The 25,961-nt window shown below is 46.1% G+C and overlaps 1 protein-coding gene across 8 annotated transcripts in view; it reads left to right on the top strand.

The window, feature by feature from the left end:
* Nucleotides 1-25,961, top strand: part of LOC147119926 (caspase-8-like) — a 55,656-nt gene that overhangs the window by 23,701 nt on the left and 5,994 nt on the right. For 2 of the 8 annotated variants that reach the window (XM_085985330.1, XM_085985328.1), the window contains exons 4-9: nucleotides 5,519-5,676; nucleotides 7,356-7,419; nucleotides 8,601-8,663; nucleotides 12,422-12,522; nucleotides 18,042-18,156; nucleotides 23,220-23,712. In XM_085985330.1, the coding sequence (XP_085841456.1) occupies nucleotides 5,519-5,676; nucleotides 7,356-7,419; nucleotides 8,601-8,663; nucleotides 12,422-12,522; nucleotides 18,042-18,156; nucleotides 23,220-23,712 (994 nt within the window). Of the gene's footprint in view, nucleotides 1-5,518; nucleotides 5,683-7,355; nucleotides 7,420-8,600; nucleotides 8,664-12,421; nucleotides 12,538-18,041; nucleotides 18,157-23,219; nucleotides 23,713-25,961 lie in introns of all 8 variants that reach the window. The other 6 variants (XM_085985326.1, XM_085985324.1, XM_085985329.1 and 3 more) reach the window with 3 other exon arrangements.

The following is a 25,961-nucleotide window of genomic DNA, read 5'->3' as shown; positions in this document are numbered from 1 at the left end:
CAGTTGTCGGTCTACTCCTTTGCCAAAGCTGTGTGTCTTGTACCTTCAGTGAATCCTCCTCTTCTGTCCTTTTGGTACAGTTACTCACTCTCCTAAAGGGAAAGCTGACCTTTTTCACCAACTCTAATTTTGATGATCTTGACCAATATGCTCACAACCGTTGCTCCACTTTGTTCAACTGTTAAGACCAACATCAAGTTTTATATCTGCCAGATGTGTCAGATCATGTCGCCTATGGATGTCACTAAGACTCTACCGCTGACAACCTTTGTCCCTCACCAACACATGACTGAATCACTACATCTTTACCTCCACTATGCCCTTTGATAGGATAATAACAATTTTGTTTTGCCCTTCGTGCTATAAAGACATAGGCTGGGATTGTGTTGACCTGGGCAGGTCTAGTGCGGGTGATGTTGGTGGTGGGTCGCGGCCCCGCTGCTGGCTCCAGCCCACTGGACAATCACTTTACGTTGATAGGGTTTGTTAAGCCCGCCCAGCACATTTCCTAGACAATTAGAGGAAGTGGGTCTGGTGACGTCATTTTTGACGCGTTATCAGACGGTTTTCTTAAAGGGACCATGGCCAACTTTCTTTTGATATTTGTGCTGTCAGTGTCCTACAGCATTGAGGTGCTGCAAACACTGACGAGCACTGCATAGAGGTGCAGGGTTGCACCCGGGCTCTCCCATGACTCACTCCATATGCTTATGGAGGGAGTCAGAGTACGCAGCGAGGTCCTCTTCCCGTCCCATGGGCAGAAGAGACCTCCCCAGGAGACCAAAACAGCCTGGTTGCACATTGCAGAGGAGGTCACAAGTAGGGATGTGGTCAGGATGTAGGTGCAGTGGCGCAAACGTTTCAATGGTCTCAGTAGATCACAAAACATCAGCACAAAGCCACACTCAGCTTCATCCTGCTGTGCCTGTCATCACATCCCCACCACTCTGCCTTCCCTACCCTACTCCTGCACATCCTTACTCACACCAACTTACCTTGCACCTCTACCCATCCCTCTCTATCTATATTATCACATCCCCATCTCACTAGCCACCCCTCACCCTCGCCCTCATCCTAGTGCAGTCATACCAACGAACAACACACAAGGGTAGCCACTTGGGTGTTTTATCCAATGTTCATGTAAAGTGTCTATTAATGTGCTGTCAAACACTGAAATCTTTATTTTCAGCACCTTTGGAAGTGGCTTAGTGAGTTGCAGTGAATGGTGAGACATAGCGGTACCCCCCACAATGGTGGTGAGTGTGAAAGGAATGGCTTGGACATTGTAGGGATGCTTTATGGTGTTGGTGTGGGGTGGTGCCAACCTGGCGCATCATGTGGCAGCCAGGGTGTACAGCGTAAAGTTAAGTAAATCTGGCCATGGTGAGGCCATCCCTGGCCTCCTGGACAGCAATGTGCTCGGATGCTGATGCTCTCTGTCCTGTGTAGCATCAGGTGATTGCGGAGAAGGTTGGTGTTGTTGGTACTGCTGGTGTTGGGGCTGGTTGTGGTCCGATTCTGAGGTCCAAGGTGAGACAGTATAAAGGGCACCCATGCCGATGGAATAGATGGCAGGTGAAGTACAGATGACAGAAGCAAGCTGTCAATGGTGAGAGAGGTAATGAGGTGAGATTGGATGGAGACTTTGGTGGAAACACTTGCAGCATGCTGAATCTGTTCTGGAAATGCAGTGAGGAGCAGCTTGTGGCTGAGGAAAGTGAAGATCTGTTAGGTGGGAGCTTTTACTGTACATTTGAAGCTATCAAGGAATCAGCTGGAGCAATGGCCACTGAATTCCCGCCTCAGGTTGATAGCGTGGTCCCTGAACAGCGTGGTTCCCGTGGCTATGAAGTTAAAGTTAAAAAGTAAGGTAAAAAAGCCTGTTAAGGGTCTGGTAAGTACATTATAAAGAGTTTAATTCGGTCGCCCACCGCTGCCTGTTGGGTCTGCTCAGTGCTGACAGGCCCGACATTGGGAAAGGCACGTTGTGGCGGGTTGACAGCGGGTTCCTGACCTGCTGTCAAAAAAAACACTTTCCCACACGACCCACCGCCGATCCTGCCCGCTGACACCCTGGAAAATTCTGGCCATAGTTTCTTCATGTCTCAAGTCTAAGCAATAGCTCTCGCCTTTTACCTTAAACCTTCTTTATCTTTTTAAATTTAATTGGTTTCACCATCTCCTTTGACCTCAAGAACTCCAACTTCTCCATTGCTAAAGATGCCTCCTAAAAAGTCACTTTCATTTGTTTCTGCTAAAACTTCTTTTCCCCTCAACAACTATTTTATAACTGTCTATAAAGCACAAGTCCATCGGAGTCTTGAACACAGCTCCCATATCTAGGGAGGGTCATAGAGTGATACAGCACAGAAAGAGGCCCTTCGGCCCATCGTGTCTGCGCCGACCATCAATCCCTGTCCAGTCTAATCCCATTTTCCAGCATTTGGTCCATAGCCTTGTATGCAATGGCATTTCAAGTGCTCATCCAAATGCTTCTTGAATTTTATGAGGGTTCCTGCCTCTACCACACTTTCAGGCAGTGAGTTCCAGATTCCAACCACCCTCTGGGTGAAAAAGTTCCTCCTCAAATCCCCTCTAAACCTCCTGCCCCTTACCTTGAATCTATGCCCCCTTGTTATTGACCCCCCTACTAAGGGGAAAAGTTCCTCTTTATCTACCCTATCTATGCCCCTCATCATTTTGTACACCTCAATCAGCCTTCTTTGCTCCAAGGAAAACAACCCCAGCCTGTTTAGTCTTTCTTCATAGCTGAGGCGCTCCATCCCAGGTAACATCCTGGTGAATCTTCTCTGCACCCTCTCCAAAGCAATCACATCCTTCCTATAGTGAGGCGACCAGAACTGCACACAGTACTCCAGCTGTGGCCTTACCAGCGTTTTGTACAGCTCCATCATAACCTCCCTGCTCTTATATTCTATGCCTCGGCTAATGAAAGCAAGTATCCCATATGCCTTTTTAACCACCTTATCTACCTGTTCCGCTGCCTTCAGGGATCTATGTACATGTACACCAAGGTCCCTCTGACCCTCTGTACTTCCTAGGGTCCTACCACTCATTGTGTATTCCCTTGCCTTATTTGTCCATCCAAAATGCATCACCTCGCACTTTTCAGGGTTAAATTCCATTTGCCACTTTTCCGCCCATCTGACCAACCCGTTTATATCGTCCTGTAGCCTGAGGCTTTCTTCCTCGCAATTTACCACCCCACCAATTTTCGTGTCATCTGCGAACTTACTGATCATACCTTTTACATTCTCATCCAAATCATTTATGTAGATCACAAACAGCAAGGGTCCCAGCACCGATCCCTGAGGTACCCCACTGGACACAGGCTTCCAGTCACAAAAGCAACCTTCGACCATCACCCTCTGCCTCCTGCCACTCAGCCAGTTTAGGATCCAACGCGCCAAGGCACCCTGGATCCCATGGGCTCTTACCTTCTTGACCAGTCTCCTATGCGGGACTTTGTCAAAAGTTTTACTGAAATCCATGTAAACCACATCCACAGCATTTCCCTCATCCACACACCTAGTCACCCCCTCGAAAAATTCAATCAGATTGGTCAGACATGATTTACCCTTGACAAAGCCATGCTGACTATCCCCGATTAATCCTTGCCTCTCCAAGTGGAGACTAATTTTGTCCCTCAGAATTTTTTCCAATAATTTCCCTACCACAGATGTTCGGCTCACTGGCCTGTAATTCCCTGGTTTATCCCTGCTACCCTTCTTGAATAATGGTACTACGTTAGCTGTTGTCCAGTCCTCTGGTACATCCATTGTGGCCAGAGAGGTTCTGAAAATTTGTGTCAGAGCCCCTGCAATCTCCTCCAGGCCTGGGGATTTATCCACTTTTTGGCCTGCTAAAACCGCTAGTACCTCCTCCCTCTCGATGCTAATATGTTCAAGTATGTCACAGTCCCCTTGCCCGATTTCTATGTCTACATCGTCTTTCTCCATAGTGAACACAGATGCAAAAAATTCATTCAAAACCCCGCCTACATCATCTGGCTCTACACACAGATTGCCACTTTGGTCCCTAATGGGCCCTACCCTTTCCCTGGTTATCCTCTTGCCCTTATTATACTTATAAAACATCTTAGGATTTTCCTTTATTTTGCTCGCCAGTGTTATTTCATGGCCCCTCCTCGCCCTCCTAATTTCTTTTTTAAGTATGCCCCTGCGCTTTTTATACTCCTCTAGGGCTTCCTCCGTCTTCTGACAGAACTCACACTCCTTGTCTTCTGATGGGCAATACCTTTCAACCTTTTTGTCTTTTTTTTAAACTACTACTCTAGTCCTACATCCTCATCATTAAATCAAAATTCATCACCTCCTGCAGTCTTCCCATCCTCTTACAATTGAAAGACTTTTAAAACCATAAACCTGGCATCAACTTTCCACTACTTACTGAGTTGACTCATCTTCTCTTCTACTCTTTTCAGTTTGGTGGTGTTCTGCCCTGGTGGTCTTGCTCCACCACATTGGTTGCTCTATAATGTTGCCAACTCTGGTTGGAGGCATTCCTGGAGGTTTGATCACATGACATCTGACCACATGACCCCTAACCAAGTGATGCCTGACCACATGGCACCTGATTATGTGGCATTCGATCACGCGACATTTGTTCACATGACTTCTACTAATGTTATTGCCATTGTTGGGTCTAAAGGTTGGGTCCCCTGTAGTTGAGTATTTTTGCTTGTAGTTTTGCACCCAGAGCTATTGTGCAACAAGTTCTAAGAACCAGGAGGCCACCCGTGAGCAGGGGAGGAAGAGGGGAAACCCGAGGGCGGGGATCAGGGAAACCCGAGGGCGGGGATCAGGGAAACCCGAGGGCGGAGATCAGGGAAACCCGAGGGCGGAGATCAGGGAAACCCGAGGGCGGAGGGAGGGAAACCCGAGGGCGGAGGGAGGGAAACCCGAGGGCGGGGGTCAGGGAAACCCGAGGGCGGGGGTCAGGGAAATCCGAGGGCGGGGTTCAGGGAAACCCGAGGGCGGGGGTCAGGGAAACCCGAGGGCGGGGGTCAGGGAAACCCGAGGAAACCGCCCCCCCCCATTTCTGAGACCCCTCCCCATATTTTGAGAGCTCCCAATTTCAGATCCTCCCGATTGCTGAGAATCCCTGATTGACTATACTGCCCCCACCCCATTCCCGGAATGCTGAAACCTGCGATTCCCGAGTCCTCCTAGTTCCCACCTCTGCAGCCTCCCCCACGTGGTAGTGGCTCTGTGCGGGTGACCTCACTGAGCCTCAGGCTTCTCTAACAGCAGCCGATGACATCGCAGAGTGGGGGGAGGCGAAGCACTGCGACGGGAACCTCCCAGTCAATCTAGGAGACTTCTGAACCCTTGTCGCTCAGTAAAATAAAACTGTGCCCAACACTTGGTTTACAGTGAATTACTGTGATGTGCACCATGCAGACACCATTCACTTCTCATTTCTTTTAAATGAGACTAATCTACTAATGAAACTCTTACTTTTTTTTTACTTTAAGTTACACTTCCACAAGAAGAAAGCAGGCGGCAACCAGAACTTGAAGAGCCGCCCCAAGAGATGTTCCATGAAGTCAGCCGCCATGCTCGGATGGATGCCAAGTCAGTTGTTTCAGTAGGAACCGAGAGTCACCGAGAACTTCAGCAAGCACCATCCACTGTAGGGGTATAAAGAATTCTTGCACCCATCAGATAGGAGTGCACATAGCAAGTCTTACTATGGCATTGTCTTTTCACTCACTTACTTTTTATTGAAGTCCTTTATCTTGCTTTCTCTCACACACTTTCTCTGTGTTGTCAGGCTGTGAAGGGAGACTCAGAGACCCACTGGGCTGCAGATATCCTGAGGGCTATAGGTAACGACATGTAGTTCCCTGGTCCTAGTTAAGACCAGCACTGATTTGCACTGTCGCACTAATCCGCTGTGGATATAGAGCACCTCTAGTGGAGATTACGCACGTGACCACTCTCTCGTTTGAATTGGACAGTTCAGTTGTGGAGATGGCCATGCAGTCATTCTGAGAAATGAAAATTGGAGAGGCAGACTTTGGTTTTCAAGTACTGGATTTAAAATAAAAAGCACAAAGCCAATCATGCATATGCAAATAGGCTGCTCTGCATGTGCTGGATCAACCCTCAGTTCATCCATGTAGTCAGGGCATGTGTCGGCCCAGCCCCACCCCAATCAGTTTTGGTTCAGACACCAGGTCCAGCATGTGGTGCGAAGTTTGAATGAGTGCTGCCCCTAACAAACTCACCTCGGTTGGGTACGTTTGAAAAGTCTGGTTACCTGAAGAATTTGGTAAGGACAATGTTCCAGCACAAGAGGAGCGCAGACAACTATTATTCCTGCATGAATCCCACTTCTGTCATACGGAGGTGAGTGACTCACTAACCTGCACTCTCAGTGGGCAGAAGATAAATGTTAACGACCAGCTTGTTTGCCTGTTTCTGTGCGTCTCTCACTCTCACTGCTGGCGCTAATACATCTCTCGTTGCTCTTAAGCTCCAAGTCATTGTACATGCTAACTTTTCAGCTGTTCTGCATTGCCATTGTGTTGAAATCAAGACTCACACACAGGCTACTTCCTACTCAAACTGATTCTTTCACTTCATTATTACTTAGTTATTTTATCTCATCACTTTTTCTCTTTCAGTTTTGGTTGTATTCTGCACTGTGAGCCCTGGCCCTTCACCCTGGTTTCTTAATTTAAAAAAACAATTGCCTGCTGCTGCAGAAGTGAAAGTATTCAAACAGTGAACCAAACTTTACAGTCGACCAATCACCTAAACCTAAGGTGAATGCACATATTCTGAGTTAAGTTGAGGGCTCCTTCCCACAAGTTCTATTATAGTGAAGTACTAGACTCAATTAATGCCTAGAAAAAGCCAATTAGGATGACTGTCATCAGTTGAAATCAAATGAACAAAAGTGCCCCCTTTTTAAAAGGGCACAAACAATAAACTTCAGCTCTAAGTGAAACAAAAGGAAACTTAGCAAGTTAAAGCATAATGTCGCTCCTGGTGTAGACTGTGCACTCCAGTCCCTCCAATGCCATGGGTGCATGGGACACCTCCAGCGTACTGGCGGACACCGCATGCTCCCTCTCCAGGGACACCTGGGTGCAGACATAGCCGCGGAAGAGAGGCAGGCAGTCACAAGCCAGTAACTCCATATCAGGGCTGCTACCTCCACAATCAAATAGGCTGCCAACATTCACCGTCTAGGCTCAAACACGAAGAGTGGATACTGGGCCTTCAAGAGAGGAGGAGAAAATGGCCAAAAAATGGATAAACACAAACATATATAATGAAATTGTTCTTTCTTGTATCTCACAGGTAGATGACCCAACAGTAGAAAAGCCACCTCTCCAGGAAGCAGAAGGTTCAACTACAGAGCAGAGTGAGTGGAAATGGGTTTCTTTTCTGCAGCAATTTTCTTTCCCTTTCTATCCTGTAGACACTGACTTTTACAGGGGTGCAGATTCATTGGTACCAGCTACACTCTGCTACCTTGCCCAAATGACCATTCGTATGCGAGCCTAGAAAGTGAGCATCAGCGGGCGTTTTGGTCGTGAGGGTCATTGTGCCTGAGCCTGATCGTGCCCTCACTTGCACTTGCAGTGCCTGCAAAGGTCCGGGATCGTAATCAGGAGTACGGATGCTGGCTTATTTTTTCCCCTTTCCCAAAGCAATGGGGCCCATTGTAGTGCCCCAACTGCTGAGGCCAGCTAGATTAACATAGACTAGGCATTGAACCAGGCATCTTCTGGGCTGCATGGGTCAGTGCCAGACTGAATGATGCATTTATTAACCAAGAGATGGTCGAGTGGAGACCTTTACTCTGAACTAACTTTACTCTGAACTAATGCTACTTATACCTCCTGCAGTCTTTCTTTGCCCAATACTCAAGGCACTGTCCTGTTGCACTATTGTTGTTTTAATATCCTGTCCTGAAGGCACGGACACTTGCTGAACGGTTCCAGGGATGTCAGCACCCCTCCAATACCTCATCCAACCGGCCATTCTTCATTCTCCCTCCCTCGCCCACAGGCACTGAGGTCAACTGTATCAGCCCGGACTGAAATTGATTAACTCAGCACAGACCACCGATCAAACTCATGTCCTGGCTGGCCACCTTTAAACATTCACTCCCTCCACCACCGGCGTACCGTGGCTGCAGTGTGTACCATCTACAAGATGCACTGCAGCAACTTGCCAAGGCTTCCTCGACAGCACCTCCCAAACCCGCGACCTCTTCCACCTAGAAGGACAAGGGCAGCAGGCGCATGGGAACACCACCACCTCCAAGTTCCCCTCCAAGTCACACACCATCCTGACTTGGAAGTATATCGCAGTTCCTTCATCGTCGCTGGGTCAAAATCCTGGAACTCACTCACTAACAACACTGTGGGAGGACCTTCACCACACGGACTGCAGCGGTTCAAGAAGGCGGCTCACCACCACCTTCTCAAGGGCAACTAGGGATGGGCAATAAATGCTGGCCTTGCCAGCAATGCCCACATCTTGTGAATGAATAAAAAAAGTGCTGATTCATCTTTTATTGCTAATGCTGTTTTTCAGATTCAAATGCCGTGGCCAAGATGCGCAGAGCTATGGAAGCAATAAATATGGAATCTGCACCAGGTAATAACAAGTAGAAAATCTAGTTTGTTTTTTCAAGGCTTGTTTTGCGCTGCTTCCCCACCTCTCCTCTATTTTCTTCTTTGTTCCGATCTGAGCCAGCCACAGACTCCTATGGAGGAGAGGAACCGGTGCAGCCTGCCCATAGTATCATCACCTATCCAACTTTGACGCAGACAGTCTGGTTTTGAGGGTGGCTGTCTGGTGATTTTCATAACTGCAAAAATGTTGCATTCTTTCCTCATTTAAAAGACAAATGCTGCGTGCAAGCACAAGTGGGTTGAGTTGTGCCCCCCCGACCCCCACCCCCTCCCCTCCACTGGTTTTGAAAAGGGCAACAAACAGCAGTCCTGTCTGCTCCCATCCCTCTGCTAATGCCACTCTGAGGCTGGGTCAAAGACATTTGCGGAGGTACAGATCAACTATGCTCTCAGCTGTACAAGGAGTGTGGCCCAGGGACAAAATATGGGGCTGGGGTAAATCTGAGAAAATGCACACGTTCAAAAGAAACCCAAATATCTGGGCTCTTTCTAAGTCAAGTTTCACTTTGTGTCTGTTGGTGCTGATGGTTTCTACATTCATGGGCACTATATTCCACACCACATGACAGGTAGAATGACACTAACTGCATTAACTTACCGACTGTTTTTCTTGTTGCTGTATAATCACTTTAATATTCTCATTCTGTTTTGTTTGGATAAGAATTTTTAGGAACAGCAAATAGCTCGTAGGCCCAACAAGCCTGTTCCTGTTTCACAGATCACCTCCATCTACCCATTATATCCAACAATTTCTTCTTTCTCTTTCCAGAAATACATCTGGCGCTCTCTTGAACCCACTGATGCTCTTCATCAGTGGGCTTTCCAAGGGTTTAATTTCCTCTGTGGGTTTGAGCTAGCACGTGCATTAATTGGGAATTAAGGGTAGGAATTGCGTCATTTAGCATTTATTAAGTTGGGTAGCTTCTGGAAGTAAATGTTTCCAATACACAGACTTCTTTTTGCTTGCTAACAGCTCAAGTTGTAATGAACTCCCGAGTTACTTCTTTCCCACACCGCATTAACTCCTCCTAGTTAAACCTGGTTAGAGGGTCGGGCAGAGTTCTAGTGGTGGCAGAGCAGCAGAATTTGTCTGAAGGAGGTCCCAGATGTTCCAATCACTGCTATTTCAGTGCTGGAGTTAAGACATTTATTTCAGAAAAGCTAGATGTTAGGCTGGGAGAGCAGCAAAAGGAAAAGGCACTGATCTGGGTGACTGTCTTTCTGGACTCGCTACTACCCACTGTAGCCCGCATACTACCAACAGTCATCTGTCTGGACCTCTGTGAAGGACCGTGGGTGAGGAGAATTCCCCATCAACAGACATTCATACACCACTCTCAATTGAAGTGAAAGGCCACACCAACAATCTGGTGTTCTCAGACACCAACGGGTCAAGTGAAGTGGATCCACTGCTGCATCATTGAGGTTTCAAGTGCTTCTCGCACCATGTGTCACCATACATCAAATTCAGTAGCAATGCAGCACCAGCTGGAGAGCAGGCCCGGTGTTGTAGACTGTGTGGGATTCCCCCAAGCACACGGCACCATTGACTGTACTCATGTCACACCTTCCATTTATGGACAGAAAAAGTTACTGCTCCTTCAATAGTCAGAGGGTGTGTGACTCACTGGCAGTTAATGCTTGTTTTGTGGGAATTACTCATTGATGCACACACGCCTCAAGGGGATCTGGTTGGGAGAGGGGGAGCGAGATACCAGTTCATGCTTCTGAGGATCTGTGTTTCTTCAGTCTCTCTGTGAGGTTGAAATCACAAAGCAGTTCAGCAGCCCTCTAATTTCACATCGCAATCGCCATGTTCAAAAGAGGAGCAAATGGTCAACCGTGGTCAGCGGCTGACTCACAAATACCATCCGAAGTACGTGTGTCCGGGCTCCTTCTGATTCCAGTCATGTGGGTGGTACAGGGTATTCAGATTGCGTGACTGGTTTTCTCTTCCTGGCTGTGTGAAGTTTATGCTGTATAAAAAAAACACAGAAGATGGCACAGGATGAGCTCACAGGCATGGGTATGCATATTGTTGTTACATGCTGTTTCATGAAGAGTACAAACACTGCTTTGAATCTACGGAAAATCGTTACCACAATGAAGATATCAGATTATCATTGTACAAACCAGAAGTGGTGTTGTCTCTACATTCCACTGAGTGCTGAAGTGTGTAGAGGACCAGGGTGTGCAGTGAGTTAGCCACTGGCCTTTGCTCCAAATGGTTCACATGCAGCCCAGACTCACTTTGCAGGCTCTAAGTGTCCTATGTACAATGAGTTTGGGCTGTCTCAATGCAATTTCTCATAGACATGGGCCCACCGCCCAAAATGGCAGTAATCTGGACTCGGAGACCACAGGATGGTTGGTCTTGAAATGGAAAATCGTCACTCTGGTGCAGTAGGGAGCATTCTTCTGAGAGTGGGACTGAGGTATATTCTGGAGCAGTGTAGAGGAAGCTTTACTCTATATCGAACCCGTGCTGTACCTGCCCTGGGAGTGTTTGATGGGACAGTGTAGAGGGAGCTTTACTCTGTATCAAACCCGTGCTGTACCTGCCCTGGGAGTGTTGGATGGGACAGCATAAAGGGAGCTTTACTCTGTATCTAACCCGTGCTGTACCTGCCCTGGGAGTGTTTGATGGGACAGCATAGAGGGAGCTTTACTCTGTATCTAACCCGTGCTGTACCTGCCCTGGGGGTGTTTGATGGGACAGTGTAGAGGGAGCTTTACTCTGTATCTAACCCGTGCTGTACCTGCCCTGGGGGTGTTTGATGGGACAGTGTAGAGGGAGCTTTACTCTGTATCTAACCTGTACTGTACCTGCCCTGGGAGTGTTTGATGGGACAGCATAGAGGGAGCTTTACTGTGTATCTAACCCGTGCTGCACCTGCCCTGGGAGTGTTTGGTGGGACAGTGTAGAGGGAGCTTTACTCTGTATCTAACCCGTGCTGTACCTGCCCTGGGGGTGTTTGATGGAACAGTGTAGAGGGAGCTTTACTCTGTATCTAACCTGTGCTGTACCTGCCCTGGGAGTGGTTGGTGGGACAGCATAGAGGGAGCTTTACTGTGTATCTAACCTGTGCTGTACCTGCCCTGGGAGTGGTTGGTGGGACAGCATAGAGGGAGCTTTACTCTGTATCTAACCCGTGCTGTACCTGCCCCGGGAACATTTGATGCTGGCACTGGGTGTCTGAAATGGAAAGGATTCTACTGCCTAGCAGTAACATTGCTGAACCTTTGGTTTAAACTTTTTTAAAAATATGAAGTAATTTGATAACAAACTAGGTCATATGGTATTATGAACTAATCTCAAAAACCGTACCACCCAAATAACTACTTGGGAGGGAGGTGGTCGTGGTGTGCTCTCCCAGATGGACAGTCGCTGTTATGCTTTTAGGCTCAGACAGAGGCAATAGTGTACATTTAAAATTAATTGATTCACTGCTCAGAATACTGCTGTGTATGTGGCCATCCGTAGAAGTCCAAAAAGCTTACATTAATTTGCTGCATTAGAAACAGACCTGCAAATTAACTTAAGCTTTCTTGCAATGTGCGCGAGTGGAGTACTGCTCATATACAGAGCAAGTGTGTCCACAACTCCTCTCCCCGCTCTCCGTACCATTTAAAAACTGCTATGAGGTTGGGTATGAGTGAAACCTCACATCCTGCAGCATCATGAATACTGTTTTGCTCTCTCTCTGACTCACTCACTAGGGACCTCGACAGCCTTCTCATTGGACGCAGTGGCTGACCCTCCTCCACGCCCCCCGGCACAGACAGGTTCCAACTCAGAGGCAAATCAGCGGAACTGCCAGGTTGGTGAGGCTCAGGTAAACAGCGTGAAAGTCGGCACTCTGAGCTCTCTCAAAGGCGCTCCTGTACATTCTAAGAAAGTGTTGTAAAGCACCTCTCACCCCGCACCCCACTCCCCCTCCCCCCTCCTCATCTTCCCTCTGGTTCTTTTGCCAATTACCATCAATCTGTGCCCTCTGGTTACCGACCCTTCTATCATTAGAAACAGCTTCTCCCTAACTATTCTATCAAAACCTTGCATAATTTTGAACACCTCTACGAAATCTCTCTTTACCTTCTCTACTTCTTTACAAGAATGAAACCGGACGGACCACCCGGCATCGACCTCGGCACCGGCTACGGACATGACAACGGCACACCCAGCCCAGTCGACCCTGCAAAGTCCTCCTCACCAACATCTGGGGACTTGTGCCAAAATTGGGAGAGCTGTCCCACAGACTAGTCAAGCAACAGCCTGACATAGTCATACTCACAGAATCATACCTTTCAGCCAATGTCCCAAACTCCTCCATCACCATCCCTGGGTATGTCCTGTCCAACCGACAGGACAGACCCACCAGGGGTGGTGGCACAGTGGTATACAGTCAGGAAGGAGTGGCCCTGGGAGTACTCAACATTGACTCTGGACCCCATGAAGTCTCATGGCTTCAGGTCAAGCATGGGCAAGGAAACCTCCTGCTGATTACCACCTACCGCCCTCCCTCCACTGATGAATAGAGTCATAGAGTTATACAGCACAGAAAGAGGCCCTTCGGCCCATCGCGTCCACGCCGGCCATCAAGTCTAATCTAATCCCATTTTCCAGCATTTGGTCCGTAGCCTTGTATGCTATGGCATTTCAAGTGCTCATCCAAATGCTTCTTGAATGTTGTGAGGGTTACTGCCTCTACCACCCTTTCAGGCAGTGAGTTCCAGATTCCAACCACCCTCTGGGTGAAAAAGTTTTTCCTCAAATCCCCTCTAAACCTCCTGCCCATTACCTTGAATCTATGCCCCCTTGTTATTGACCCCTCTACTAAGGGGAAAAGTTCCTTTCTATCTACCCTATCTATGCCCCTCATAATTTTGTACACCTCAATCAGGTCCCCCACCCAGCCTGTCCAGTCTTTCTTCGTAGCTGAAGCGCTCCAGCCCAGGTAACATCCTCGTAAATCTCCTCTGCACCCTCTCCAAGGCAATCACATCCTTCCTATAGTGTGGCGACCAGAACTGCACACAGTACTCCAACTGTGGCCTTACCAGCATTTTGTACAGCTCCATCATAACCTCCCTGCTCTTATATTCTATGCCTTGGCTAATGAAGGCAAGTATCCCATATGCCTTTTTAAACACCTTATCCACCTGTACTCCTCCATGTTGAACACCACTTGGAAGAAGCAGAACAACCCCAGCTTCTCTAATCTCTCAACATAACTGGAAAGTACTGAAGTACAAAGGGGTCTGGGGGTCCTGGTGCACGAAACTCAAAAGGTTAGTATGCAGGTGCAGCAAGTGATTAAGAAGGCCAATGGAATGTTGGCTTTCATTGCTAGGGGGATAGAATATAAAAATAGGGAGGTATTGCTTCAGTTGTACAAGGTATTGGTGAGACCGCACCTGGAATACTGCATACAGTTTTGCTGTCCATACTTAAGAAAAGACATACTTGCTCTCGAGTCAGTACAAAGAAGGTTCACTCGGTTAATCCCGGGGATGAGGGGATGGACATATGAGGAGAGGTTGAGTAGATTGGGACTCTACTCATTGGAGTTCAGAAGAATGAGAGGCGATCTTATTGAAACATATAAGATTGTGAAGGGGTTGGATCGGGTGGATGCTGGGAGGATGTTCCTGATGATGGGTGAAACTAGAACTAGGGGGCACAGTCTTAGAATAAGGGGCTGCTCTTTCAAAACTGAGATGAGGAGGAACTACTTCACTCAGAGGGTGGTAGGTCCATGGAATATGCTGCCCCAAAAAGCTGTAGAAGCTACATCATTACATAAATTTAAAACAGAAATAGACAGTTTCCTAGAAGTAAAGGGAATTAAGGGTTACGGGGAGCGGGCAGGAATTTGGACATGAGTCTAGGTTCGGATCGGTCATGGCCCTGTGGGTAGCGGAGCGGGCCCAGGGGCCATGTAGCCTGATCCTGCTCCTATTTTGTGTGTCTAATTCTGTTAGATTCAGGAGATGGTTCTGTGATAGTAGATTGGCGGTTAGGATCAGATCAGCCATGATCTTATTGAATGGCGGAGCAGGCTCGAGGGGCCGATTGGCCTACTCCTGCTCCTATTTCTTATGTTCTTATGTTAACTCATCCCTGGTGCGATTCTAATAAATCTCCTCTGCACCCTTTCCAAAGCCTCCATGCCTTTCCTAGAGTGTGGGGCCCAGAATTGAACACAATACTCTATAAAACACTGGCTAGACCTCAGCTAAAGGTTTAGGATAACTTCCTTACTCTATGTCTCTATTTATAAAGCTGAAGATCACGTAGGATTTTTTATAACAGCCTTCTCAACTTCAGCCATCTTGTCCTGCCTCAACTTGTTCAGCCACCTTGTCCTGCCTCAACTTGTGAAAGATGCTAAATAAATGCAAGTTTTCTTAGCACAGACCAGGGATCAAATCTGGGAATTTCCAATCCTGTATGACTCCATGCTCTCTTTGGGTGTGCCATCCACAACTGCTTTTCCAGTAACTGCTTTTACACAAGGAACCTCCTCATCAGAATGCCCCTTAAAGTTTGGAACAAAAGTATCAATTACCAATGATGTTTTTCCTATTTTTTGAAGTGGAGATAGAAATGTTAGCAGAGAATGAGTAGGACAGTGTAGAGGGAGCTTTATTCTGTATCTAACCCGTGCTGTACCTGCCCTGGGAGTGTTTGATGGGACAGTGTAGAGGGAGCTTTACTCTGTATCTAACCCGTGCTGTACCTGCCCTGGGAGTGTTTGATGGGACAGTGTAGAGGGAGCTTTACTCTGTATGTAACCCGTGCTGTACCTGCACTGGGAGTGTTTGATGGGACAGTGTTGAGGGAGCTTTACTCTGTATCTAACCCGTGCTGTGACTGCACTGGGAGTGTTTGATGGGACAGTGTAGAGGGAGCTTTATTCTGTATCTAACCCGTGCTGTACCTGCCCTGGGAGTGTTTGATGGGACAGTGTAGAGGGAGCTTTACTCTGTATCTAACCCGTGCTGTACCTGCCCTGGGAGTGTTTGATGGGACAGTGTAGAGGGAGCTTTACTCTGTATCTAACCCGTGCTGTACCTGCCCTGGGAGTGTTTGATGGGACAGTGTAGTGGGAGCTTTACTCTGTATGTAACCCGTGCTGTACCTGCACTGGGAGTGTTTGATGGGACAGTGTTGAGGGAGCTTTACTCTGTATCTAACCCGTGCTGTGACTGCACTGGGAGTGTTTGATGGGACAGTGTAGAGGGAGCTTTATTCTGTATCTAACCCGTGCTGTACCTGCCCTGGGAGTGTTTGATGGGACAGTGTAGAGGGAGCTTTACTCTGTATCTAACCCATGCTGTACCTGCCCTGGGAGTGTTTGATGAGACAGTGTAGAGGGAGCTTTACTCTGTATCTAACCCGTGCTGCACCTGCCCTGAGAGTGTTTGATGGGACAGTGTAGAGGGAGCTTTACTCTGTATCTAACCCGTGCTGCACCTGCCCTGGGAGTGTTTGATGGGACAGTGTAGAGGGAGCTTTACTCTGTATCTAACCCATGCTGTACCTGCCCTGGGAGTGTTTGATGGGACAGTGTAGAGGGAGCTTTACTCTGTATCTAACCCGTGCTGTACCTGCACTGGGAGTGTTTGATGGGACAGTGTATCATAGAATCATAGAAATTTACAGCGCAGAAGGAGACCATTTGGCCCATATTGTCCATGCCGGCCGACAAAGAGCTATCCACCCTAATCCCACTTTCCAGCACTTGGTCCGAAGCCTTGTAGGTTACGGCACTTGAAGTGCGTATACAAGTTTTTTTTCAATGTGATGAGCGTCTCTGCATCTACCACCCTTTCAGGCAGTGAGTTCCAGACTGCTACCACCCTCCGGGTGAAAAAATTTCTCCTCAAATCCCTTCTAAACTTCCGACCAATTATGTTGAATCTATGCCGCCTGGTTATCGACCCCTCTGCTAAGGGAAATAGGTCGTTCCTATCCACTCTACCAAGGCTCCTCATAATTTTATACACCTCAATAAGGTCTCCCCTCAGCCACCTCTGTACCAAAGGAAACAAACCCAGCCTATCCAATCTTTCCTCATAGCTAAAATTCCCCAGCTCAGGCAACACCCTCGTAAATCTCCTTTGTATTCTCTCTAGTGCAATCACATCCTTCCTGTAATGTGGTGACCAGAACTGCACGCAGTATTCTAGCTGCGGCCTAACTAGTGTTTTATACCGTTAAAGCATAACCTCCCTGCTCCTATATTCTATGCCTCGGCTAATAAAGGCAAGTATCCCGTATGCCTTCTTAACCACCTTATCTACCTGTCCTGCTACCTTCAGGGATCTGTGGACCTGCACTCCTAGGTCCCACTGATCTTCTGCACTACCATTTATAGTGTATTCCCTTGCCTTGTTAGCCCTTCCCAAATGCATTACCTCACACTTCTCCAGATTGAATTAAATTTGCCACTGTTCTGCCCACCTGACCAGTCTATTGATATCTTCCTGCAGTCTGCAGCTTTCTTCTTCATTATTAATCACACGGCCAATTTTTGTATCATCTGCAAACTTCTTAATCATTTCTCCTACATTCAAGTCCAAATCATTGATATATACCTCAAAAAGCAAAGGACCCTGTACTGAGCCCTGCAGAACCCCACTGGAAACAGTTTTCCAGTCACAAAAACACCCTTCGACCATTACCCTTTGTTTCCTGCCTCTGAGCCAATTTTGGATCCAACTTGCCACTTTGCCTTGGATCCCATGGGCTTTTATTTGTAGAGGGAGCTTTACTCTGTATCTAACTCCTGCTGTACCTGCCCTGGGAGTGTTTGATGGGACAGTGTAGAGGGAGCTTTACTCTATATCTAACCTATGCTATACCTGCCCTGGGAGTGTTTGATGGGACCAGATCATCCAATCATTATCTTACTGCTGTTTGTGGGATCTTGCTGTGTGCAAAGTGACTGCTGCATTTCCCTACATTCTGCACCAATTGTCATTCTAAATAATGTGCCTCAACCCCAACCTCAAAACACAACTACAAGATTGCAATATTTTCATTTGCCACACCAGCTGCCCTTGTGGTATCTCTCAGCGAGATTGCCAATTTACTGCCAGTTAGTGCTGGTCGAGTCAGTTTTGCGCTACCCAAACTCATTTGAAGTAGGATTCTTCTGGGCAACAGAGAGAGGAAGCAGACGTCCCAGCAGTCAGATCTGGATGTGGGCCCAGGTTCAAGAAGAGAAAGGCCAGGTTTCAAAACGCGGAAACACTCACTTCTTTAACTTCCTGTTCATAAAATCAGTTGCCGTGTCTGGATTTGTATTTCATGTTGAATGAACTGTTTCAACAGCGCATTGCAGTGTACAAAATGGACAGTTCACCGCTTGGATACTGTTTAATATTTAACAACAAATCATTTCCTGAGACAGAGTTCAAAGAAAGAAATGGGACAGATTGTGATGCAGGTAAAATGAAAAGGCTTCAATTTTGCTAACAAGTATCATGTCGTACTTTTATCAAACGCCTTTTGAAAATCCGTATACACATCAACTGCACTGCCCTCATCAACCCTCTCTGTTACTTCATCAAAAAACTCAATCAAGTTAGTCAAACACGATTTGCCTTTAACAAATCCATGCCAGCTGTTATTTATTAACCATATATTTCTAAGTGACAATTAATTTTGTCCTGGATGAATATATTAAACAAAATGGGTCCAAAAACATCCCCCGTGGGACCCCACTGGTATCATTCTCCCAGGCTGATGACAATCCCTGTACCACCACCCTCTGGGTACTATCAGTCAGCCAGTTATGTATCCATTGTAAAATATTTCCACTGTTTCCAGCTTTCTTTATTTTCATTATCAGCCTTTCCAAAGGAACTGTATCAAAGGCCTTAATGAAATCCAAATGCACCATGTCCACTGCCATTCCCCTATTCAGCTACTTTGTCATACACTCAAAGAAAACCAGTACGTTAGATCAACAGGCCCTCCCCTTCATGATCCCATATTAGCTATCTTTTCTGATTTTATTTCTATCCAGATTCTCCATGATGTTATATTTATTGAGGCTTTCTAGAACTTTACTCACAATGGACACCAAACTCACTGGTCTGTAGTTTCCTGGGTCACGTTTGCTATCTTTTTAAAATAGGAGTATCATCTATAGTCCCTCGGCACCTCTCCAGTATTCAGTGATTTCTGGAAGATTTGTGCCAAATCTCCTGCAATTTCCTCCCTTATTTCCTTAAGGATCCTCGGATGCATCTTATCCGGCCCCTAAGGTTTATTTACCTTAAGTTTGCACAGCTGTTTGGCAACAATGCTGGCAGGAATGTGGATAGTGTCACAACTTGCCCTGCAACACCCTCTTTCCAGATCGGATAAGTTGCCTATCTCCTTGGTTAAAAATGGAGGCAATAAACTTATTGAGCACTTTTGCAGTGTGTGTAGCATCAGCTGTCCTGCCCTCACCCGATCCCACTCTCAGTGGCCCCACTCCATCCTTTGTTTTTCTTCTTTCCTTAATATAACTAAAAAAAAAACTTTTACTTATCCTCCACTTCCCTAGCCATATTCAAACCTGCCAGGCTCATTCTGACAAGACTTCCCAAGCACAAAAGGACAGTCCTCTTAAAATGTGGCCTTAGCAACGCTGTCGCCAAATCTCCACGAACAAACCAGTGGACATATCTGCAGCTACCCTAAGCACATCGCACTCTACTGGCAGGCTATTCAAACATAGGAGAGCATACGACCATTGGGAGCAGTTCGAGAGCAAGAGTGGTTTGTACAGGATGGATGAGCTTCATCTGATCAAGGTTTAGACCAATGTCCTCATTGGGAGTGTAACAAGTGCTGTGGGAGAGGGATTAAAATAACGGCGCGGAAGGGAAGAAAAAGATGAGGAAGCAGAAAGCAGAGCAAAAGAGATGAGGCATATTAGGAAAGATAAAAGAGTAAAACAGAGCAGAAGAAGTAAATTGAGTAAAATTGCCAGAGGGAGGTTTGAGTTGTATGTTTGTAAATGCACAATGTGTTGTTGATAACAGTGGTGAACTAGATTAGCACTAGGTGTTCTGGGGTATAATGTAATAGCATTAACAGAGACAAGGCTTAGGCTGGAGTAGGACTGGGAGCTTAACGTTCCTGGTTACAAAATATTCAAGAGGAGTTGAGCAGGAACATAGGGATGATATGGTGCAAAGCTAAATCTGTCTGGTTAGCGTTAAGGGATAGGACGAGAACTGTTACTCTATTGGGAGTATATTGTAGACTGTCAAAAAGTGCAAAAGAAATTGAAAAGTGCAAAAGAAATAGATGAAGAGATATATAAATAATTAGAGAAAATGCAGGAACAGCAGGGCATAATAATCAGTGACTTCAGTTATCCTACAATAGAGTAATGTGGGTGGCAAAGAAGGGGAGGGTTTCTACAATGTGTCCAGGACTGCTTTCTAGAATCATACAGCACAGAAGGGGGCTATTTGGCCCATCGTGTCTGTACCAGCTCTTTGAATTAGCCCCACTCCCTTCTCTTTCCCCATAGCCCTGGGAAGTTTTCCTTTTAAAGTATTTATCGAATTCCCTTTTGAAAGTTACTATTGAATCTGCTTCCACCATTTGTTCAGGCAGGGCATTCCAGATCATAAAAACTTGCCTCATAAAAAGATTTCTCCTCATCTACCCCTCGTTCTTTTGTCAATTATGTTAAATCTGTGTCCTTTGGTTACTGACCCTCCTAGTGGAAACAGTTTCTCCCTATCTACTCTTTCAAAACTCCTTATAATTTAGATCAATATGTTTTTAGCCCAACAAGAGGCAATGTTGGGTCTAGCTCTAGGAAATGAAGTGGGGCAGGTAGGTATTGTAAGGGATGGGAAACAACTAGGAAACAGCGATCATAACACAATTAGGTTCAGTATAAAATGAAAAAGGAAAGGGAACCATCAAAAGGAAAGGTGCATGACTGGGGAAAAAGGCAATGTCCATGAGATACAAAAGGAGCTAACCCAGGTAAACTTGAAATAAGAATAAGCAAATGAAACCGTACAGAAACAATGAGAAAGATTCAAATGTTACAGACTAGATGCATTTCTAGAAATAATAAAGATGGTACACAGCAAGAGCTCGAGTTTCTCAAATGAGTCAACAATTAAAATTAGAATGACACTTAAAAAAGAGGCATATGGCTAATATAGGACTAGTAATCTAAAAAATAAGAGGAAGTTTAAAATAGAGTGGCAACTAACAAGAAAGGAAATAGTAAAGGATATTATAATCACATAAAAAGTAAAAGAATCCCTAAAGGCAAAGTAAGGCTGATTAGAGATGAAAAAGGAAATCTCATGGAGGATATAGGAATGCGGGGATACAAAATAAGTACTTTGCACAGAAGAATGTAGTAGTGGGATTGAAAGGGTACAAGAAGAGGAGTTACAACAGTTTGTTAAGATATATACACGGAAGCAGTACTGATAATAATGGTGGAATTGAACGTGGAAAAGGCACAGGGTCCTGAGATGGCACGCATCCATGAATATTGAGGGAAGTCTGAGGTTCTAATCACAATCTTTCAAACATTCTGAGATCGGAAGTTTGCCAGAGGATTGTCAATGTAACACCTCTGTTCAAAAAGGGAGAAAGGGATAAATCAAATAATTATAAACCAGTCAGCCAAACATCGACAATGGGTAGGCTTCTGCAGGCCATAATACAACATAATAGCTGTAATAGAAAGACATTGGTTAATTAAGAATAGCAGGCATGGATTTGTAAAAGGCAAGTCGTGTTTGTTAAACTTAATAGAGTTCTTTGAGGAAGTAACAGCATATTGATAAATGTAATGCCGTGCCTGTTGCGTACATGGATTTTCAAAAGGTGTTTGGTAAGGTGCCGCAAAGGAGGCTTTTTGATAAAATGAAGGCACATGATATTAAAGAGAGTGTGGCAGCATGGGTAGGAAGTGCGTTAATGAACAGAACACAGAGCAGTGGTTGACAGACTGAAGGGATATAGTGGTGCCCCCTAGGGTTAGTGTCCGGACCATTGCTCTTCTCTCTGTTACATGTGTGTGTTTGTGTGTGTGTATATAATGTGTTTGTGCATGTGTATAATGTGTTTGTGTGTGTATAATGTGTGCGTGTGTATAATGTGTTTGTGCGTGTGTATAATGTGTGTGTGTGTATAATGTGTGCATGTGTATAATGTGTTTGTGCGTGTGTATAATGTGTGTGTGTATAATGTGTGTGTGTGTATAATGTGTGCGTGTGTATAATGTGTGCGTGTGTATAATGTGTTTGTGCGTGTGTATAATGTGTTTGTGCGTGTGTATAATGTGTGTGTGTATAATGTGTGCGTGTGTATAATGTGTGCGTGTGTATAATGTGTTTGTGCGTGTGTATAATGTGTTTGTGCGTGTGTATAATGTGTTTGTGCGTGTGTATAATGTGTTTGTGCGTGTGTATAATGTGTTTGTGCGTGTGTATAATGTGTGCGTGTGTATAATGTGTTTGTGCGTGTGTATAATGTGTTTGTGTGTGTGTATATGTGGAATTAGACATGGGGGCACAATATCAAAAATTGCAAATGATAGAAAAAGGGAGCATGGTTCAGTGTGAAGGGGACTGTAAGTGACTTCAGGACAGCATAGATTAGTAGATTGGGCAGATAGATGTCAGATGAAATTTAATGTGGAGAAGCATGAGATGATAACATTTTGAGGGGAAGAATAGGGAGAGGCAATACACATAAAATGGGAAAGGAGGAGGAGTTGTGGTTTGATGCACAAATCTTTAAAAGTGGGATGACAAGTTGATAAAGTTGCAAAGAAAGCATATGGGAATCCAAAGTTTTATAAATAGGGGCATAGAGTACAAAAGCAGAGGCGATGTTAAGTCTGTGCAAATCATTGGTTAGGCTACAGTTAGAACATTGTGATGGTACCAGGGATGAAATGCTTTCATTATAAAGAGAGACTAAAGAAACTGGGGCTTTTTTTACTGGAACAAAGAACATTAGTAGGAGATCCAATAGAGGTGTTCAAATTATGAGGTACATTTCCACTGGTCAGTGAGTCGGTAACTGGAGGGCCTAAATTTAAGATCATCAGCAAATGAACAAAGGGAGAGGGTTTTTTTTAAAGCAGAGGGTTGTTAAAGCATGGAATGTCCGACCAGAAAAAGTGCTGGAAGCAGAATCTGTAATAACTCTTTGAAAGGAAGTGGATCAGTAAATTAAAAATAATTTAAAATGGTATGGGGAAAGAGGTGAAACGGATAGCTTTTTCATAGAACTGGCACAGGCACGATAGGATGAATAGCCTCCTTCCACGTCATAAAATTACAACTAACTATTGGAAGGCTGAGAGAGGAATCGGAGGGCACCAGGCCAAAGAACGCCATGCCAGTGAGGGTCAGTGCCTTCAGAGAGGGAGCAGAGACAATTGGGAGGCAAAAATACATAATGTTCTTGCAATACTCAACAACAAAAAAGCCCATAAATGTATTTTTCATTTCCTTGCAGAAGAGCTGAATAAAGTGTTTACGATGTTGGGGTTTAAGATATGCAGATACGATAACTTAACTGTGAAAAGTATGAAGGAAATACTGCAGGAATATCAGAAGATGGATCATAAGACCAAAGATTGTTTTGTGTGTTGCATCCTCTCCCATGGTGAAAAAGATGCAATTGTGGGAACGGACGGAAACCTTCTTGAGATTAAAGACATAAGGTCCATGTTTTCAGGGTCCCAGTGCCGCTCACTGCTGGAAAAACCCAAGGTCTTCTTCATTCAAGCTTGTCAAGGAGTAAGTTCACAAAATCCCTGTGCGGTGCTGGAAAGTGTTACAAGCAGCAACTTGGACCTCGAATCGGATGCAATGTCACATTCCATCCCAGAGGATAGGGACTTCCTGGTTGGAATGTCTACAGTTCCTGACTGTGTTTCCTATAGGACGGGCGAAGGCTCCTGGTTCATTCAAACACTTTGTAACTGTTTGGAAGAATTCTGCTGCCAGTAAGTATTCGGGTTTTATTTTCTTTCCTTTGCTGAAGTTGTTGACTCATTATTGGCGTACAGTTCCACTGGCACCAGCAGCCCCCAGTACTTTGGCCAAGTAGCCATTACTGATGCATGAGCTGAGATGCTGAGCATCGGCAGGTTTTTCCATGGGAGCGTCACAGCCCGGCTTGGCCTGGTCTTAACCCAGGGTCCACACGTCAGCATTCTTCTCACATGCCGACAGACCAGCTGTGTATTTCCAACACATTTTATTCTAAATTTGTTCTTTTACTGTTATCGTACTGGAAGAACTTTTCAGTATCATGTTTAACATTTTTCATGATACTCTTCTCTAAAGGTCCCCTTTGCTCTTTGATTATCCCTTTGAATCTGTCTCAGCAAATGTTTTATTCATCCTCGGGACGAATCAGCATTTATTGCCCATCCCTAGTTGCCCTGAGAAGCTGAGTGGTGGGCCTTCTCCTTGAACTGTTGCAATCCTTGTAATGAAGGTGCTCCCACAATAATGTTAGGTAGGGAATTTCAGGATATTGAGAAGCAACAACAAAGGCACTGCGACATCTGTCCAAGACAGCACGGTGTTAGACTTCGAGGGGAACTTGTCAGTGATGGTGTTCCCACGACATTGCTGCTGTTGTCCGTCACAGCGTTGGGAGTTGCCTAAATAAGTTTGGCGAATTGCTGGAGTGCATCCTGTGGATATACTGCAGCTGCTGTGTGCCAGTGGTGGAGGGGGTGGCTATTGAGTCCAGTGCAAGTGGGCTGCTTTGTCTTGCATAGTGTGGAGCTTCTTAAGTTTGGTTGAAGCTGCACTCATCCAGGCGAGTGGTGAGTTTTGCACTACACTCCTGACTTGAACCTTGTAGCTTCTGGAGTGGCTTTGATGGGTCAGGAGATGAGGCACTTTTCTCAGACTACCCAGCCTTTGCCCTATTCTTGTAGCCTTGGTGTTAATATGGCTGGTCCAGTTAAGCCTCTGGTCAGTGGTGACCCCGAGGATGTTGATGGTGGGGGAGTCAGCGATAGTGGTGCCATTGATACAGCAAAGGCTATGGGCCCCAACAACATCCCGGCTATCGTGCTGAAGACTTGTGCTCCAGAACTAGCCGTGCCTCTAGCCAAGCTGTTCCAGTACAGCTACAACACTGGCATCTATCTGACAAAGTGGAAAACTGCCCAGGTATGTCCTGTCCACAAAAAGCAGGACAAATCCAATCCGGCCAATTACCGCCTTATCAGTCTACTCTCAATCATCAGCAAAGTGATGGAAGGTGTCATCGACGGTGCTATCAAGCGGCACTTACTCACCAATAGCCTGCTCACTGATGCCCAGTTTGGTTTCCGCCAAGACCACTCGGCTCCCGACCTCATTACAGCCTTGGTCCAAACATGGACAAAGGAGCTGAATTCCAGAGGTGAGGTGAGAGTGACTGCCCTTGACATCAAGGCAGCATTTGACCGAGTGTGGCATGAAAGAGCCCTAGTAAAACTGAAGTCAATGGGAATCGGGGGCCAAACTCCCCACTGGCTGATGTCATACCTAGCACAAAGATTGAAGGTCAATCATCACAGCCCCAGGACATCGCTGCAGGAGTTCCTCAGGGCAGTGAACTAGGCCCAACCATCTTCAGCTGCTTCATCAATGACCTGCCCTCCAACATAAGGTCAGAAATGGGGATGTTCACTGATGACTGCACAGTGTTCAATGCTATTCACAACTCCTCAGGTAATGAAGCAGTCCATGCCCACACGCAACAAGACCTGGACGACATTCAGGCTTGGGCTGATAAGTGGCAGGTAACATTCGCGCCACAGACGTGCCAGGCAATGACTATCTCCAACAAGCGAGAGTCTAAACACTGCCCCTTGACATTCAATGGCATTACCATTGCAGAATCCCCCACCATCAACATCCTGGGGGGTCACCATTGACCAGAAACTTAACTGGTCCAGCCACATAAATACTGTGGCAACAAGAGCAGGTCAGAGGCTAGGTATTCTGCGGCGAGTGTCTCACCTCCTGACTCCCCAAAGCCTTTCCACCATCTACAAGGCACAAGGCAGGAGTGTGATGGAATACTCTCCACTTGCCTGGATGCGTGCAGCTCCAACAACACACAAGAAGCTCGACACCATCCAGGACAAAGCAGCCCACTTGAATAGCACCCCATCCACCACTTTAAACATTCACTCCCTCCACCACCGGCGTACCGTGGCTGCAGTGTGTACCATCTACAAGATGC

This window comes from Somniosus microcephalus, chromosome 4 (assembly GCF_052327205.1).
Source record: "Somniosus microcephalus isolate GS21.2 chromosome 4, FLI_Smic_1.0, whole genome shotgun sequence".
Lineage (NCBI taxonomy): Eukaryota > Metazoa > Chordata > Chondrichthyes > Squaliformes > Somniosidae > Somniosus > Somniosus microcephalus.
This window is presented reverse-complemented; position numbering and strand designations above follow the sequence as displayed.